Raw genomic sequence first — 17,833 nt, 5'->3', positions numbered from 1 at the left:
ATTTACTTTTGTTATTTTGTTCAAAGGCCTTTGAGTGTTCTTGCTTTAACAATTATGCTTGTATGAGAGAGAAAGAGAGAGTGAAGGAACCCAGAATGCTCATGAACATCAAGCATCAAGGAGGCTACAACCAAACAACTCAAAACTTCTCACATGGCGGAGTCCAGTATGAGAAAATGTTCATGTTTAATTAAGAGGTCATGTTCTGCAGATATTCCGTCCTGCGAGATCTACTTGGGTAGTTTTACTCAGGTTATGCGTATCCTCTCTTCCGCCCTTCCCCAAGCTGACAGCTACACATCCACAACATCACTACTGCCCTCCCCCAAAGTCCATCTTCAACGCAATGCTCGGCTGCCCGCCCCCATTCGCCGCACCGGCACCCTTCTCTCCCGCCCCGGCACCAGCGGCGCTCTGCCTCCCGGCCCTGATGACCTCCTCCATAAACGCCTTCTGCCCCTCGCTCATGCCCGCCACCACGCCCCGGAAGGCCGCCTGGTCCACCGACGCGAGCTCCAGCAGCCGCGCGCTCGTCTCGCGGTACACGGCGTCCCTCTCTCCCCCGTCCTCGCTCGCGGCGCGCGACAGCAGCGTCGGCACGACGAGCGCCATGGCGATGGGCGCGTGGTCCCTCGGCACGGCGGCGACGTACGAGCTGAGCGTCTGCGCGACGTGGGGCCGCGCCCGCTCCGGGTCCTCGGGCTCCGTGTTGGTGACAAAGGCCACAAGGCGGGGCAGTAGGTGGCGGACGATGGTCTGGTCGGCCGGGGTGTGCCTCGGCTGTAGGACGAGGGAGCGGACACAGTTTGCGGCGATGCGGGCTGTCTGTTTCGGGTGGAATATCAATCGTTAGCGAACCAGGGAAATAAAAAATTTTGTGTGTCAGAGGTGTTTAAAACATACCATTCGATCCGTAAGGCAGTCAACTAGCTCGTCGAGGAACCTGACCACAAGGGGATCACTAGCCGGCAGCTGGTTCCGGCCGCCGGTGAACAGAATCGTGATAGCCAGAAGACAGTTCTTGACACAGGGGAGCGAGGTAGGGGCCTCCCGCTTCTGAGCATTCAGGTAGATCGAGAGGAACCGGCGCAAGCAGCCCTGCAGCTGGACATCGGTCTGGCTTCCACCATCGCTCTCCACTGTTCTCGACTTGTACATGGTGGCGATGAACCGCTTCAGAATGGGCAGCGACTGGGGCACGACGAGGTCCTGGCATATAGGCGTAGCCAGGATCGTGGCGAAGATGTGAATGCAGCAGGCATGGAGGTCGGTCTTGATCACAGTCGGGAAGACCTCGGCCGCGTCGACAAGTGCGTTCAGGGATGTGCGGATGAGAAGGATCGCTTCCTCTGTCATCTGGTGTCGGACCGGCTGGTTTGCTTCAGCCAGATTAGGGAGGAGGCCAGACAGGACCAAAACAATGATGCGAGTGAGCTCAAAGAGCTGCTCGATGTCCTCAGACAGCTCTCCGGTATCTGGCTCTTCCTGCTTCCTTGCGGCAGGGTGTGCCACACACAAGGCCCGCGCGATCTCGACAATGACACCCTGTACATCGAGGGCCTCTGTGAGCGACAGGCGATCCAGGAGATCCATAGTCTCTGAAAAGATCGCCTCGCGATAGATAGCATGTCCCGAAACACTAGGGTGGAGGATCTTCTTAAGGGCCCGCAGGATTTCCAGAGTCTGCTCGCGGCTCGCCAGGGAATCGCCGTGACCAGGCTTGGCTGCCAGGGCCTCAAATGCGATACCAAACAGTACAAAGAAGAAAGCTACTGGCTCATCTCGGTAATTGATATCAGCGCCTTTGGAGTGGCCATTGGTGTTGGGACCATCAGTCTCCTTCCCATCCAGAGCATCAAAGACAAACTCGCTGTCCTGCTCAATCAGGCTGGCAATGGCATCGACAAGCTTGAGCCATGATTCCTGATAAAATTTGAGAAGCGTCTCACGATTCAGAGCTGCGTAAATCGTATCCAAGCTTCCAGACAAGGATGGGGGGCCAAGGGTCATGGAGATATCAGGCTCGAACCGCAACCGGGCGAATTCTCGAAGCGATTCGAGCCAGAGGGGCGTAAGCGTACCTATGTGAGGCTTGAGCACATCAAAGAGGTACTGCTGCTCGGAGCTGGCAACCTGCAGCTCAGCCCAAGCAGCAAAGACCGACATTTTGACCATGACTTGGGCATTTGAACTCAGTCCCTTGAGATCGCCAATGCCGGCATGCTCATTCTCGGTGGAGAAGTTCTCGAGAGCGCTAACCAAGGTCTTGAGGATTCTGCCCATCCTGTCTACATCGGTAACAATACCGGTAGAGATAAAGGCAGCACAGACATTGACAGCCTCCGAAGCCAGCTCGGGCGACGAGTCTGCAGCAAAAGCCGGCGTGAGGGCGGAGCTGATCTGTGCCTGATACTGCTCAAGCAGCATTGCTTCATCAAAGTCGGGATCGGGTGTCTTTCCAAACATTTTCAAGACGTCTCCAATGATCTTCAGTCCCCGAATGCGTTGCTCCAATACGCCAGAGGTAGATGCGGAGAATGCCATCCGGACGACGTCGGCAATCCGGCTTTGAAGCGCTGTCTGAGCCGGTGACTCTCCGTTGGTCGCAACGTCCTTAGCAATCAGACCGAAGATGTCATTGAGGCAACTCATGGCAAAGGTAACGACCTGCCACCTTAGCGGCTCGACATCCGAGCCACTTGGCGTGTCCTTGTCTTTCGATGCACCGGCCGCCGCGGCAAACCCAGCAACTTCCTCGTCTTGGAGATCTATCGCCGGTCCTGACTTTTGGGCCGACGCCTTTGTCAGTTCGACGGCTTTTGGACGCGTCATCTTCAGTACTCCTTGGAAGCGCTGCAGCCATGGGCCAGTGTCAGCGAGGCAAGTTTGACGCATCCAGTTTCGGATAATGTTACGAATACCATCGTGGCTGGGTGCGCTATCGAGGACGAGCCAGAGCTGCTCCTCGAAGCCCTTCTCAGCTGCCGCGATAACGTCGTACGGATTGCGTTTCATCAGGTTGTACAGGCCATCCACCGCAACGTCTCGAAGTTCCAGGTACTCCGAGTTAAGGTACTTCTGGAGGAGTCTGACATAATCTTCAAACTGCATATACCCAGGTGCGTATAGTGAGAGGTGTTCCAGGCAGCTCAAGCTGGCTTGTTGAACTCGAATGTCCTCTTCTTGCTGGAATTCATTCACGAGCGTGAGGATCAATTCCCTCGACTTCGTAGAATCCTGCAAGTCAGGTCCGAGGACATTGATGATGGAGTCGATGCAGCGCGCTATGGCAGCGGTCGTGGATAGATCCATTTCAAGGCTCATAGAAATGGCCGAGCTCACTTCAGCGTGATGGTTATCGGAGACATAGAGCTGTGCCAACATCGCAAGGGTGCTAGACACATAGTTCGAAAACCCAAGGCCCGCAGCATCAGACGCAAGGGCAAAAGCCTCCAGGGCCCAGAAGTGGACAGTCGGATGCGGATCATTGCATAGTGACATGATGATACCAAGAATCGTCTTCAAATGGTAGCCGGCAGCGAGGCCGCCCACCTTTGTTTGGATGCAGCCCAGGGCCATGGCACAGCCAGCTCGAGCACTGGGTTCTCGGTTGCCGACGATGGTGTCGACGAGATACTTGACTTCGTGGTTCGTGAACGAATTGCCGCACGCGTTACAGAGCCGTCCGAGAGTTGCGTAGCCAATGCTTCGAATGTATTGGTCTGGGTCGATGACAAACCCTCGGACCAGCTCTTGAAGAAGCTTCTCGACGGCCATGTTGGTGATATCTCCGGATGAGGCTTGAGTTTCCTTGACAGCTACTCTCAGGGCCGACAGCAACGCGACGGAGACATTGACATTGATTGCGGCCTTACGGCCAGGGTCACGTTGCAGTGAACCTGCCGAGATAAAGGTTGCTGTCTGTTCAAGTATACTCTCTTGAACCTTGGCGGGGGTCAGGGGGAAGACGAAAGCAAACAATTGAATTGCCATGTTGACCACTTCTGTGGCTGGTGGATCTGGCAACTCATTAGGCGCATCGGACCCAGCAATGTAAAGCAACGAGGCATCGTGTTCGAGTGTGCCACAAATGGGCGACCTCAAGAGGCTTTCAATGGAGCTCTCCGGTCCGCTCTCCTCCAAGGGGGAGGGCTCAGCTGAGTTTTCATGCTGCCCTGGAAGGTCCTTCACATTGAAGCCCGACACAAGCCCAGTGACTCCGAACCCGGAATTATCTGCGACATCCCATATCGTTTCAAAGGTCCCTGCAGCATTTGCGATGGATGCGCTGAGAGAGCTGGGCGTGTAGTTATCCGGATCAGCAAACAGCGACAGTGCAAGGGTGAGGAGATTCGACTGAAGAAGTGCCTCACTTCCACCGGCCGGGCTCAAGTTGATCAGTTTGATGTAACACTGCAGCACTCGCCTCTGGACCATAAGATCTAGATCTTGGAGCTGCAGGGCCGGCGTCAATCTCTGGGTGATGTCCTCGGTCGTCTTCTTGGCTGGCAATGTCTTGAGGTATGCTGACGTGTGTTGAAGCATCGTTGCTATGCGCTTAGACACATCGACGGTGAGCAGACGATGATTGAATTGGAGAAACGCGAGGATTGAACCCAAGGCACATTCTCTCACATGTGTGAGGAAAGACGCCTCAAGATAGTTTCGGCTGCTGGTGTTGTCCTTCGCCAAGGGCTTCGGGAGCGCATTCTTCCACAGCAATAGCAGCTGCGAAAGGTGAATCTTGACAAAATTCGGACCGAGAGACATGAGTCCCCCGATCAAAGTCCATGCTACTTGTATATGTGTGCTGGCGACTCGCAACTCCTGCTTGCCGCTGGACTTCAATAGGTTGGTCGCCATCGATAGCACACGGCTGTTGATGTCCACCGAGCCATGCAACGGCCGGAGAGGGCTAGCACTCAGGGTCGCCGCTAGACCATGGGCAAAGCCTATGCATTTGCGCGGGTTGTTCCGGCCACCGGCGACAAGACCCAACTCTCTGTTCAAGCTATTCATGCAAACAGAGAGGCAAGGCAGGAGCTGCTGAGGACATGCAAGAACAAATGCTTTCATGCAAGCCGAAGCAAAGACCTGGACTGTGTAGCTTGGATGCTGCAGCACTTGAAGAAGCCCATCCCGACAGGCCTCGGCGAAGTTATTCGTCGCAGATCCGAGGCTTTTGATCAAGGATGACAGCGCCCCTAAGGATACGATCAACGTGTGCTTGGTTGGCTCAGGCCTTTCCTTCAAAACCTGGGGGTAGTTTTTGAGTATGCCGTTCACTATCGACTTCGCGCAATTGGACTGAGCTGTTTCGCCGAGCAGCTTTTGGCCAACGACATCTTGTAAGATGATGTCGACAATGCGCCGGGAGATCAGCGACCTATATCTGTTATTCACGATATTGGCATGTCCCAGGATATCGATACTGAGATTGTCCACAATGGCGAGGTAGTGGGTTTCGACTATCCTCTCCCCAAGACGTTGAAGTACTTTGGTGTAGCACATGCCGAGAGCAGCGCGAGTTCTGTTGGTGGTCGACATGCGAACATATTGTGTAGATAGGGTCCTCAGAATATCGGTCACAGAAAGAGAGAGATCCTGCGACTTTTTGGTGGGGGCAGGGCTCTCCGATCGCGAGGGTATGTCGTCTTCGTCCTGCATGACACCTGGCGCTGTAGATGCGCGCTTCAGGCTCTTGGTCTTTGTTCTCTTGAGCTTCGATAGAGATTCGCCGACAGCAGACTCTGAGTATCCCTTGACCATTGCCTCTGCGAGACACTCTGCCGCTGCCTGTCGAGCTTGAGATGAGGCGTAGTCCATCGTTTTGAAAATCGTCTTTTGCAGGCTCTCGAAGTCGCTAGAGTTGTCGAAGTACGGCGTATATCGGACCATATTCTTCAGGCACCGACAGGCCGAGACCACTACTAACGATCCTTTATCGCTCGACGCATGATTTCTCGCCTGTTTCCAGATATCGCGCGCAAGGCTATCGTCCAGGCTGCTTTCGATCATCTTGACGAGCTTGCCCAGGGATGTGAATATGGCCGCACGCAGACCCGCATTGTTCTGTGACGCTTTCAGTGTCTTGATCAAGGTGCTGCACGTCAGCTGGTGAAGGCCTATCGCGCTGTCTCCGGCCGCGGCGAACACGTCGCCCAAGCACGCGACCGCCGCATGCTTCGCCTTGATGTCGGCGTCGGACTTTGACTTGCCCGCCGACACGATGGCATTCAGCTCGTTGATCGTCTCGAACAGCAGTTTTCTGTCGCCCTTGCCAAATATGTGTCCCAGGCACTTCCCCAGGTTGTTTCGCACGACTCGAGAAGGCGCGGGCGCGGGGAGGTTGATGATCTGGAAGATCTCCTTCTTCAGGTAGAACTGCTGCGCCGTGCAGTCGTCGGGCGCAAGAGACAGGACATGCTTGCTGAGAGTCGACACAAAGTTCAGCAAGAACAGGTCTTGCTGTTCGGCCGGCAAAGCCTTGAGCTTCGCGACGTCGAGCTCCGGGTTGGTGCTTGTAAGGGCTGCGGTGGGCGGCGCTGGTGGTGGAGGGGCAGCATCGTCCGGAGCTCCCTCGGAAGCTTCTGGGGACGGTGCGGAAGACATCTGACGACCGCCGATGCGAATGTAAAACGTCCCTTTCTGGCCGTAAACAGGGAATTCGAGGTGTATTCTGGTATTGAGGGGATACTCTGGCAAGAGCGAGCGATCAGGGGTGAAATAGGTACATATTTCTGGCCTGTCGAGGTCCATAATCCCTGCGTCATCAGCCAATCAGTGCCAGCTGGCGCCGCTCCCGCACGACCCTTGATCATCTTATCGGAAGATTTTCGTAAGAACTCAAGACAGCTCTGGAGCTTTGCGCTTCGCGGAATATACAGCTCGGACTGGTCCCAAGCCTATCCCCGTGTGTAATTGGATTGTATGATAATATTCTATGTTTTTTTTTCGCGGCGGTCTTCTTGTCTTAGATCCTTCTCTGTAGCCTCTTGTACACTCATCCATCTCGCGCACGGAATAGCTATGTTCGCGCGGAGCTCGACATCCAGCATCCGGAGCTTCCAACCCTCGGTATGCAACCAATGCAGACGCTCCTTTACGTCGGGCCAGCTCTTCCAGAGCGGGCACAACCGCTGGTCCAAGATTCGCCATGACAAGGGCGCGGCCGATGCCAAGAAGAACCGGCTCCGGAGCACCTTCAGCCAGAACATCACCATCTTTTCCAAGTGTACGCACCGACCCATTGGCCTGCTCCAGTGGACGTCTTCTTGCTGACATGTTGCGCGCGATTTCGCAGGGGGCGGCGCGAACCCGGACAACAACCCGCAGCTGGCCTCGGCCGTGGCCGCCGCCAAGAAGGCCGGGGTGCCCAAGGCGACGATCGAGACGGCCATCGCGCGGGGCCAGGGCCGGACCACGAGCGGCCAGAGCCTCGAGAGCGTGACGTACGAGGTCATGATGCCGCCCTCGGTGGCCATCATCCTCGACGTCGAGACGGACAACATCAAGCGTGCGCTGCAGGACCTCGGCATCATGGTCAAGCGGGCCAAGGGCAACCCCACGCCGACAAAGTTCTTCTTCTCGCGCATGGGCCGGGTCGTGTTTGAGAAGGCGGACGGCGTGGGGCCGGACGAGATCATGGACGACGCGATCGAGGCCGGCGCCGAGGACATCGAGGCCGACGACGAGGGCAACATCATCGTCTGGACCCAGCCCAACCAGACGAACCAGATCGCGCAAAACGTGGGGCCCAAGTTCAACCTCAAGGTGCTGGCCGCCGAGATCCTCTGGTCCGTCAACGAGGAGACCCGGTCGAAAGTTGGCACAAACCATGAGTTTGAGAAGCTCCGAGATCTTCTCGCCGGGTTCCAAGACTCTCCCGAGGTGCAAGCAGTCTACTGCAATGTAGAGCAGGGCGAGCTCACGGACGAACAGTGGGAGTCCCTTGAGGACAACATAGACGGATAGAACACATATAGACACACAACTCGTAGATATGTAATATCATGTACAAATAGACCAATGATACCCACAGTCATTTTGGCCGTCGAGAGGGGAGTAGTAGTATACATCTCAGGTAGAGACATCCTCGCCGACGCCGCGGATTCCGCGTTTCCCCCAATAGTAGTACAAATTGTGACAATCCTCCGCTGTTTTGGAAAACCCGCATCCGCGCTATGGAAGCAAAGAACCCAGGAACGCCGTAGAGTGAATGCAATCGCCCACAAAGGGGGCCCTCGTTTCCGGTATCGTCACACGATCGACGCCCGCAGGCAGCGCGACCCTCTCTCTCTCACTCCTGCTGTTGCTGAGCCTGAGCCTGAGCCTGGGCCTGCTGCTCTTGCGCCTCGCGGAACTGCGCCAACCTGGCCTCCTCCGCGAGCCTCCTGTCCCTGTTGTGCAGCCTCCTGGCACGGAGGCGCTCGAGCTCGGCCTTGATCTCGTCCCGGTCGAGAGGCACCTTGTTGGCCTGCTCGGGCTTGGGCCAGAAGTCGGGCACGGCGAAGCGCTGATCGAGGTTCGTTCCGAAGTAGAACATGATGCCAATCGGGAACATGACATACATGCCGAACTATGGGCGCATCGACAGCGTCTGGTTAGCTTCCATTGGTCCCCGAGTGTATGTGGCGCATGACGGCGTGATGGGGCCATTGTGTACCTTGAAGACTTCCATATTTAAACCCGGCATCTTGAAATGAGTGTCTGCTTCAGGCAGACTCTGTGGCGGGGTATCAAAAAGACTGCGGACAAAGATTGTTGTGAAAGCATGTATGGATTGGTCTTCGTCATACGAGATCCCGAATAAAATATCAGTGGTGTTGAGCTCCGGCCAATGACTGAGTAGAGGGATCTGGTAGTGGGTGGGTAATCGTAGAGTTCCCTGTGGCTCACGCCGGGAGTGAAGGAACCCACTCAAACTGGTAAACTGGGTCCCGTTTCCTCCGAGCTTTGACGGAGACTACATGTAGCATCCAAATCACGGCTTGTGCAGAGTTTCGCATGCTTCAAATCACAGAACAGACTCGACTTCAGTGCCAACCAGATCCGTAATATTTCCCCAGCGCTCTACCATGTCCGTCTACCAGAGCAGCTTTTTGTGACCCTCCAGGCGGCCAGTCCCCGCCGTCCAATGACCCTTTGTAATGTATTCCAGACTCCGTCCTCGCCCCAGTCCAGGTCATCCAGATTCAGATGCGCTCTATACCGCCAAACCTCGCGAAATCGTAGGCCCTCCAGGCCCTTATTTGGCAAGTACGGATCCAGCCATGTCGCCGATAGTGGAGCGACCAAATACGTTCCGTTCTTTTCCTTCAAATATTCCTGACTCCTCCTGTCCGCCGGGGTATCACATGTTGCAAGCTCGTTTAACAATACGAGCAAGTCGTCTCCCTTCATTCCCATCACGTCACGCGTCTGCAAAACCTCGTTCTTGCCATTGAGCAGCCAGATCGGGGGCGTGTACGTCTTCCACCAAATTGCCTGCGTTGCATCCGGCTGTGTGCTCAAGAACACCTGGCCGGGGATCACTCCGCCCTGGTGGTATATACCCATCAAAATGCCGAGGACCACGTTAAAGATGACCCACGCCGATATCCAGATGCGCAGCACGGTGCCGTTCCTGGGGAGGCGCACCGATGACAGAATCAAGGGAATCGTAGGTAGGAGAAATCGCGCTTCCTGGTGCTGGAATATCGACAAGACGAAAATGCCGGAGATGGCCGAGTACATACGCAGAGAGAGGTGTGACCGGAAAAGGAGCAGTCCGGCAGCTGGCCCAAGCAATAGAGGCAAGTTGGCGAGCAGATGCTGGTACCAAGGGTGGAGCCCGTGCTTGGCAAGGTTATCCGACGAGATATTATACAAGAGGTTGTTTAGAGGCGTGATGACCGGATGCCTCACGAGATCTCCCCACGAAATCGAATGTGGTGTGTAAAATGCAGTGTCGAGAGTAATCGCGACCAAGGTTGTGAAGAGCGCTGAGGAGACCAGAATGGCAAGGGATAAAGGTCTGAAACGAATTAGTATGCGACAAGGTATATATATACATAGATGGACAAGGAAATATGTACCTGTTCCAATAGTAGGGTATCAATCGAAGGCCAGGAATTAAGAGGAATGCAGGAAAGGTTATCCTGTTAAAGACGCCAAAAACACAAACGACGCCCAGTAAGGTCGAGGCAATCAGGGATGACCGTTGCTGCTTGCAGTGTCAGCGCATGCGACGGGCACATGCCAACCAATGGAATATTACACACCGGAGTCGCAACGATCCTCTCGATCAGGACGAGACACCAGGCAACAACCAAGGTCTCAATAGAGTTCGAGAAGGTGTGTGTCTGGTAGGTCCAGGTGACGTAGGAGGAAGCGAGCAGCAGCATCGCAACTCTTCGGTGTCGCGGGGACTGCACCAGCTCATAGATGGCCCAGTCTTCGAGGACAAAGTTCATGATGAACATGAGAACTCTGAGCGTCCAGAAGACGGAGATCGGTGGAATTTCGCCATCGTTGCCCTTCCCTATCCACAGCCAGCGGAGAAGGAGCATGGGTAAGCCGTACACGGGCCACAATGGGAATACGCTGCGGATGGGGTAGTCGCTCGTAAATTCCCATGTCCTTCGGATCGGGTAGCTGAATATTTGGCCTGTCGCACAAGAAAAGAAGCGTCAGCGCGAGATCATTATACACTGGCGGCCCCAGCTTGAAGATGCCAGGCAAGCGCTCCAAAAGGCGCGTAATTCAGTTTGCCCGCGCAATCGCGCGGGAACCAAGACGGTGTTGTTCATGTACAGCAAGGAGTAGCTGCCATGCCCAGGTCCGATGGGGAAGTGAGAGCTTACCAGCAATGACCTCCGGACCTTGGAAGTTTTCATCGGGATGGAGATAGCTGGGCGACAGCGCAAACCACAGCCTCACCAGAATCAAAAGAAGATAGGCTCGCCGCCACATGGTTGCGGACTGTGTTTGGGTATTTTGCCGGTGTTGCTCTTTGCAGTTCATGCGGTAGCTGATAAGCGCAGCGTCGACGTCGGCATCCTCGTCAAGAAGGCTCGGGGCAGCTGTGGCAGCATCGGCGCGGGAAGCAGCAGGTCAAAAGAAGATGCGACAGGTCAGGCTGTGGCATGATCATGTAGCATGGAGTGAGGGAAGAAATTCCAAGTCACGCCTGTCGCCGGCCTGATTATGAAGCGCGCTGGTAGGTTTGTCGAGGGGTGTGGTACGGTACGGGATGACTGGAAATTTGGTAAATTTCGGGGGGACTCAGTTCCAGAAGCTCCGAACCAGGCCAAATGGCCACATGGCGATGTCAAATGTCGTGTCTTCCCCTGGAAAACAGCAGGGTTGAGAGACGCGCTAGGCAGGGAGGAGGTCATGGGTAGTGCACCATGAGGCGTCCCCAGCAGCACCTGGCGGCCACTAAAACTAAGGGGCCGCTGCTTTGGGAGCACTCTAAAGGGGAGCTTACACCCCCCTAGTGAAGGGTACTTCAGTACCTATTTGCACCCGCCGAATGCTACCAACAGCCCGAACACAGAAAAACCCACCCATCAATGATGCAGCTCGCCAGGCAGATCTCTGGCACTTTACCGCATCCAGGTCGAGGTCCACCAAGAACCTTTCAGCCCGTTAAAGAGGAATGATAGGCTGATCCACTTCATAAAGCACGCAAGTGCATTGTTGGTTGCTTCTTTTTGTCACCACCACCCTCGTTATTGTCTCCATACTACCTATCACCATTGAGGAGTTCGCCGCCTCAAACAGGGCCTGGATCGTTTGAAATTTCTTCAAAGCTACCTAGGTATCTATGTTGAAGTTTGTGGGAAACTACTGGCTTTCGTCAAAAGAAAAAAAAAGAGAGGGAAAAATCATTCGTTTCCCAATCAGCTAGACTAACAGGAAGAACATGAACCATAGGTCAACAAAGAGCAGTACATATTTTCTTCATCCCCTGGCCTTGAAGCATTGTTCTCGCTGCCGACTTGTGCTTCTCATCAACCAAAGGCACCTCCTGAGTGGTTCAGGGCCATGCATGTCCAGAGTTCCTGTGTGCCCTTATTGCAGACACCATGAAGTAGCAAACACTGCCGAATGCAAACTGCAATCCATTTCTTCCAAATCTTGGTTGACTTTGGATCAGCCTTGATGCGTGAGTACTTAAAGTAGGGTCTTCCCCCGAAAAGGCTGATCCAACTCAAACCCTTCATCTCACCTGCGTTGCCCTGAGCAGGTCAGGGACTTCAAACACACGTGCTCGTGCCCAACGGAAGGTATGTTCTACCTGTTCCTGTGCTATTGCTTTGATATCACATTTACTTGGAAATCATCCGAAAACCAGCAAGCCCCTGGCAGCTGCAAGCGACTGCCTGCCTGTCTGTGCGCTTTGAACAGTGATGTTAGCCCCTTCTGTCGGCTTGGCCTAGAATTCCCCCACTCAAGTAGGTGGTGGTTACCTAGCAAATCCCCACTTTAGCCAGTCACTGCCTCCTCCGCCGCCTTTCACCATTCACCCACTCACCACTTCCCCACTAACCACCAACGAACTACTGACTTTGTTCGTTCAGCTTTGTCCGTCACTCAAAGCACTCTGTCCTTGAACCTCTTCCATCGTCCCAAACTAGATTCAGATTCGGCAAGGTGAGCCAGATTTGCATAAAAAGCCCCTTCCTCCCGCTCTCCGACCCTTCATCTTTCTCCCACCCATCAGACATCACCACCGAGTTCCAACTTCGCACTCCATATCCGAAAGCGCATCCAGAATCTATTTACGCTTGACAGCACTCTTTCTTCGAGCATTCTCGGCACAAATCATTCATCATCCTTCTCTCAGAGCCCCGTCGCTTACTATAAACTCTTAGCACTTCGATAGCAAAGATGTCTGGCTCCATCGATAAGGTTACCCTGCAGAGCAGCGATGGCGACAAGGTCGAGGTCGACCGCCCCGTCGCCGAGCGCTCTATTCTCCTGAAGAACATGATCGAGGACCTAGGCGAGGATATGATCGCGCAGCAGGTTGTTCCACTGCCCAATGTAAGTTGACAGCACCCCCTCGATGCACTCGCTGGTCTTGCTAACCAAACGCATCGCAGGTCAACTCGGCTGTCCTCAAGAAGGTGATCGAGTGGTGCGAGCATCACCGAAACGACCCCCCCTCGACCGGTGATGAGGAGAACGAGTCTCGCCGCCGTACCACCGATATCGACGAGTGGGACCAGAAGTTCATGCAGGTGGACCAGGAGATGCTCTTCGAGATCATTCTTGTATGTGCCTCCCCAACATTCTCCCCCATTCATTCTCATTGTGTAGAAATTAAATCGCTAACTCGGATAATACTCAGGCTGCCAACTACATGGACATCAAGAACCTGCTGGATGTTGGCTGCAAGACTGTTGCCAACATGATCAAGGGCAAGTCGCCGGAGGAGATCCGCAAGACCTTTAACATCACCAACGACTTCACGCCCGAGGAGGAGGAGCAGATCCGCCGTGAGAACGAGTGGGCTGAGGACCGATAAATGCACACGGGCTGCATGTTGGATGACGATTGCCGCGAATTGGATGCGGCAATGACGTGACTACTCAATATCCGGGTTCGGGGTATGAGTTCCGGCGCACATTCATGGCGTTAGTTGTAATTTTTTTTTTTCTTTTGCGTAGCTTCAGCTGCTCAATATTTCGATACTTGAACAGCGATAAATTGAACAGGCGCCTCGGGGCAATTTCATGTTTTGAGTATCCGGACTTGGGCACCGTGTAGGTGCACAGGAATCATCTCGATTGATAAGCTGTGCCACGCATGAAGCGGTATTGATGTTACAAGGCAATCAGGTAATTGCATGAACTGATTTGCTCGGTCCCGTATTGTTCGAGAGTGGCTGTCATTGCGATGAGAAGGACCGTGGGTCAAGGGAGCATGGTTGTCTGCGGATGAGTGTCTGGTCAAGCAGCGGGTAATTGGTAATGACTACGAGCCGTCATGGACGAAAGTACATCGGTAGTGGTTTACTGCTTTCAGAGTGCAAAAATGTTATGCCTCGTCACGAGCAAACAGAGAGTGCTTGATCCAAAGGCCTCGCGTGTTACGGTTTCAACATGATACAACAAGGAGCATCGATGACGCATACTCAGGGCAGTGAATGATACTCGGTCTTGCCGCCGAGCCTACCGGCACATCACAATAGTCGAGTTGCACAGTCGTGTATATCTTTGATCAGCGCAATGCCTTTTGAATTTTCATTTCCATTTACCCCAATTGAATGCAATAACTGGGCAAGGACCCAGCAAACCAAAGACCCGGCATTTCTTCCCTTCCACACTGCATAGAGATTTTCCTCATTCCTCCCTCCAGACCGAACTCCGTCCATAAGCACTTTCCATCGTCGTTCACTCGAGAGCCGGTACTGGACGAGAAGTTGTCCGCCCAAGGGTGTGTGTGCGTACGTGGTGAGAGACAGAAATAGAGAGGCAAACGGGTATGCGGAAAAGCAAGTCGTCGTCGGCGATCCGTTCAGATACCGAGACGGGTCTTGCGCCAGTGCCTCCGCTTGGCGTTGTACCTGTAGGAGAATGCACGTTAGTATTCATGTCTGATGTTGCTCGGGCGTTGCGGCGTTCGAGAGAAGATCTGGACGGTTCGAGGAGAGCCCTCGAGTAAAGAATAACCCATATCTCCTTCTCTGGCACTCTCCCCTCCCTCGTCTCATCCGCTCTCGCTCCTTGCCTCTCCATCAAGGACGGGTGATAAACCGTACCTAATGGTGTTGCCAGTTCGGAGACGGATCCATTGGGGGATCGGGCGGTTCTGCTTCTGCGCCTTGGCGAGCTTCTGCTTCGTGCGGAAAGACTTGTGGCTCTGTTGGAAAAAGTGATCCCGTTAGTCCATGATCCGTGATAAGATGACCCAGGTTCTCATCGTGGTTTCAAGAGGGCGATGCAGCTCATGGAGAGCGACACCATCCGTCATGAAAGTGCAGAATAAGAATCGTATAGATCAACGACAAGGTATCGATGGGAATGAGCGTCTACATACCGGCATTTTGACGGTTGTTGTCGAAATTCCGAGGGTGTGTCTGGTCGGTTGGTCGTGATGTTCTTTCCACGGTGGATTTCGAGGCGCCTAGAAAATTGTTGTGCGATTCGGAAAGCCCTCTCGCCCAGATTTGGGTCACGTGTAGAAGAATTTTCCCGCTTTTTTGTCTGGCAGGTGGCAGTCAGGTGGCGGGGATTGGTGTGCCAGGCCGGCTCGAAGCGTTGAAGTGAGGCTTTGCGTTTTGTGGGGACGAGTCGGTCAGCTTCGCGCCAAGCATTAGAAATCTGGCATTTCTTTGCCAGAAGCCGTCGCGTGAGACAAAAGGAGAAGCAACTGTAGAAGAGCACGGACCCTTTATCCCACTTTCATAGATCTGGATCTGGCGGCCTCATCAAAAAGTTGCAACCCCTGCTCCTGAACCAAGAGATTGTATCATTCAGAAATCTTACGACGTATACCCCTTCCTCGCGCCCGTCTTCCGATTCAAACTCTCGAACCCTCTCTTAGTACCACAAGGCCGGGCGAACGAGCCAGATCCTGCGACAAGTCTACGAGGTCCTCGCCACGAAACAAGCCACAGAGCGCCGTAGCTTCCGCCGTTTACAAAGATCGTCCCTAAAGCCACGCGCTCGATATTTGGTACATTGTAGGCTTCTCGGCTTTCTCGTCAAGACAAGATGGGTCAGAGCATGTCGTGGTTCTCCAGCCTTCTGTGGGCAAAGAAGGAAATAAGAATATTGATCCTTGGTCTTGTATGGACTTGACCCGCCCTTCTTACGATTCCAGGACCGCTCATTTAATGCTTTTGCCCCATGCCATAGGATAACGCCGGCAAGACGACACTGCTATACAGGTTAAAGGTACGGAATTGCACGAGATATGCGAGCGCCCTGCTCGAGAGTTGAGGCTGACGAGCTACGGATTATATCAGATCGGAGAGGTGGTGACGACGATACCTACCATCGGCTTCAACGTCGAGTCTGTGACGTACAAGAACCTGAATTTCAACGTCTGGGATCTGGGTGGTCAGACCTCTATCCGACCGTACTGGAGGTGCTACTACGCCAACACGGCGGCGGTCATCTTTGTTGTCGACTCGACCGATATCGAACGTCTCCACACGGCGGCAGAGGAACTGTCGGCGATGCTGAACGAGGAGGAGCTCAAGGACGCGGCGCTGCTCGTCTTCGCCAACAAGCAGGACCAGCCGGGAGCCAAGGGCGCAGCAGATATCTCGCAGGCCCTGCGGCTAGGCGAGCTCAGGGACAGGAACTGGAGCATCATGGCCTGTTCAGCCGTGGACGGCAGCGGCGTGAACGAGGGCATGGACTGGCTTGTGGTAAGTTGGGCGATGCACACTTTCCTATAACCTTTTTTCCCCCTGGCCGAAGTAATCACGTACTAGGACTGACGAGGACGTAGTCGACCGTGCAACAAGAATGAGGAGCCCGTCCGCCTTGCACCATGATTAACTTTTTGTACAACACCACCTTGATTGAAGATGAAGTAAAACGACACAGAACGAAGAACCGAGGTGCCGCTATGACATCTTGGAATAGACCAATATGAGCGGCTCGGGGTTGAAGCATTGAGAGCAACGGCGTTTCTTGGAGGAGCGACGTGGATGAAAGCCTATTGGCTGGGGATGGCGAGGCTGGATCTCTCGTTTGGGGGAGAGGACGCCACCTACAGCGGGATGTGCGACGAGCAAGCAAGCACATACATGATATACATTACATGCCCGGCTGGTACTGTACGACTTTACTAATGAACGAGCTTGAGGTATAGGATCCTCGAAGCATAATATTGTGAAACTAGACTTTTCTACGTCTTCTCGTTTCGTTGTTGCAGGTCAAGTCTTCAAGTACTCAAGTGTTCTCATTCTTGGGCCCTCCCATAATTGCCATACCATTATCATGAAACAGGGGAACAGTTCCATTGGTATACGAAGAGTATTTCCGACCAGACTTGTTCAAAGAACCTCGTACGACGCTGAAGTATTTCATTGCTGCACGCCAGAGAGCGAAGAGTACATGCATAACGCCGAGACAAATCCGAGCACCGCAATCCATGTGTTGACTTCACGTCCAATCCGTGGTTATCCGTCGGCTGGCATCGGCGGCGTGAATTGTGTTGGGTAGGGAAGTACCGGTACTTCGACATGGATCGGGCGCTACGGCTATGGTGGCCGGCTCACCTCCGTAATGAGTGTGGTTTCGATACACTCTGGTCAATGAGAGAAAGAAAAACAAAACAAAAAAATATACGAAAAGAGCTGGGTATTAAATATTCTGGATGTCTCATTCGAGCTTCTTCAGACCTGCCCTTGCCCATGAGAGGGCATTCGTTACAAGGTCGGGAGAACCCGAGCCTGGGGGGTGCGAGATGAGTCCTCGGGGCGGCAAACACAGACCGGTTTGGGGAAGCCGATCCCGGGCTGATAATTCCTCATTCGAGTGCAAGTGGGCCTCCCTGCTTGTCTTGTCGTCGCTTAGAGCTGCCTTTGCTCACGCTGAGAGCCAGCCTCTTCTTGAAGTGCCTCTACCTACTCCACCGGCCCGGACACTCACACACCGGCCCGGCGTCTGGGCTAGCCCAGCCTGTGCTTCTCGCTTTTTCTCCTGAACAGGCAACTCGCCCAATTTTCCAAATCAGGAGAAACCACGAGTCTCCAGAGCAGGGAAGGCTTGCAGTGGTTCAAGACGGATACTATTAACTAGAGAACAACCAAGTAGCGGCCGGACGAAACATGTTGCCAGAATTGGATCATCATCGGGATTGTGGTCTGCCAGAGAATCATAGG

General features: G+C 54.0%; 6 protein-coding genes across 6 annotated transcripts; 3 read left to right on the top strand and 3 right to left on the bottom strand.

Annotated features, from left to right (window-relative positions):
- Positions 1-312: 312 nt before the first annotated feature.
- On the bottom strand, positions 313-6,759 carry E0L32_004247 (uncharacterized protein; the record flags this gene model as incomplete). Its single annotated transcript, XM_031138637.1, has 2 exons — positions 313-825; positions 904-6,759. 2 exons carry the CDS (start codon positions 6,757-6,759, stop codon positions 313-315), a joined length of 6,369 nt encoding a protein of 2,122 aa, XP_030997260.1.
- Positions 6,760-7,029: 270 nt separating this feature from the next.
- E0L32_004246 (uncharacterized protein) lies at positions 7,030-7,974 on the top strand (the record flags this gene model as incomplete). The annotated part of the gene is made up of 2 exons (XM_031138635.1): positions 7,030-7,234; positions 7,304-7,974. The coding sequence occupies 2 exons, from the start codon at positions 7,030-7,032 to the stop codon at positions 7,972-7,974; spliced, it is 876 nt and encodes a 291-aa protein (XP_030997259.1).
- Positions 7,975-8,299: 325 nt separating this feature from the next.
- On the bottom strand, positions 8,300-10,953 carry E0L32_004245 (uncharacterized protein; the record flags this gene model as incomplete). The annotated part of the gene is made up of 6 exons (XM_031138634.1): positions 8,300-8,578; positions 8,666-8,747; positions 9,212-10,015; positions 10,077-10,204; positions 10,263-10,648; positions 10,845-10,953. 6 exons carry the CDS (start codon positions 10,951-10,953, stop codon positions 8,300-8,302), a joined length of 1,788 nt encoding a protein of 595 aa, XP_030997258.1.
- A 1,923-nt stretch (positions 10,954-12,876) lies between these two features.
- On the top strand, positions 12,877-13,516 carry E0L32_004244 (uncharacterized protein; the record flags this gene model as incomplete). The annotated part of the gene is made up of 3 exons (XM_031138633.1): positions 12,877-13,032; positions 13,092-13,262; positions 13,340-13,516. The coding sequence occupies 3 exons, from the start codon at positions 12,877-12,879 to the stop codon at positions 13,514-13,516; spliced, it is 504 nt and encodes a 167-aa protein (XP_030997257.1).
- Positions 13,517-14,508: 992 nt separating this feature from the next.
- E0L32_004243 (uncharacterized protein) lies at positions 14,509-15,036 on the bottom strand (the record flags this gene model as incomplete). The annotated part of the gene is made up of 3 exons (XM_031138632.1): positions 14,509-14,557; positions 14,753-14,853; positions 15,031-15,036. The coding sequence occupies 3 exons, from the start codon at positions 15,034-15,036 to the stop codon at positions 14,509-14,511; spliced, it is 156 nt and encodes a 51-aa protein (XP_030997256.1).
- Positions 15,037-15,707: 671 nt separating this feature from the next.
- On the top strand, positions 15,708-16,473 carry E0L32_004242 (uncharacterized protein; the record flags this gene model as incomplete). Its single annotated transcript, XM_031138631.1, has 4 exons — positions 15,708-15,782; positions 15,852-15,890; positions 15,962-16,369; positions 16,453-16,473. 4 exons carry the CDS (start codon positions 15,708-15,710, stop codon positions 16,471-16,473), a joined length of 543 nt encoding a protein of 180 aa, XP_030997255.1.
- Between the last annotated feature and the right edge of the window lie 1,360 nt (positions 16,474-17,833).

Source organism: Thyridium curvatum (genome assembly GCF_004353045.1).
Source record: "Thyridium curvatum strain D216 chromosome Unknown NODE_20_length_475153_cov_84.797782, whole genome shotgun sequence".
In the NCBI taxonomy this organism is placed as follows: Eukaryota; Fungi; Ascomycota; class Sordariomycetes; order Thyridiales; family Thyridiaceae; genus Thyridium; species Thyridium curvatum.
The sequence above is the reverse complement of the archived record's forward strand: the minus strand, read 5'-3'. Positions and strand labels throughout refer to the sequence as shown.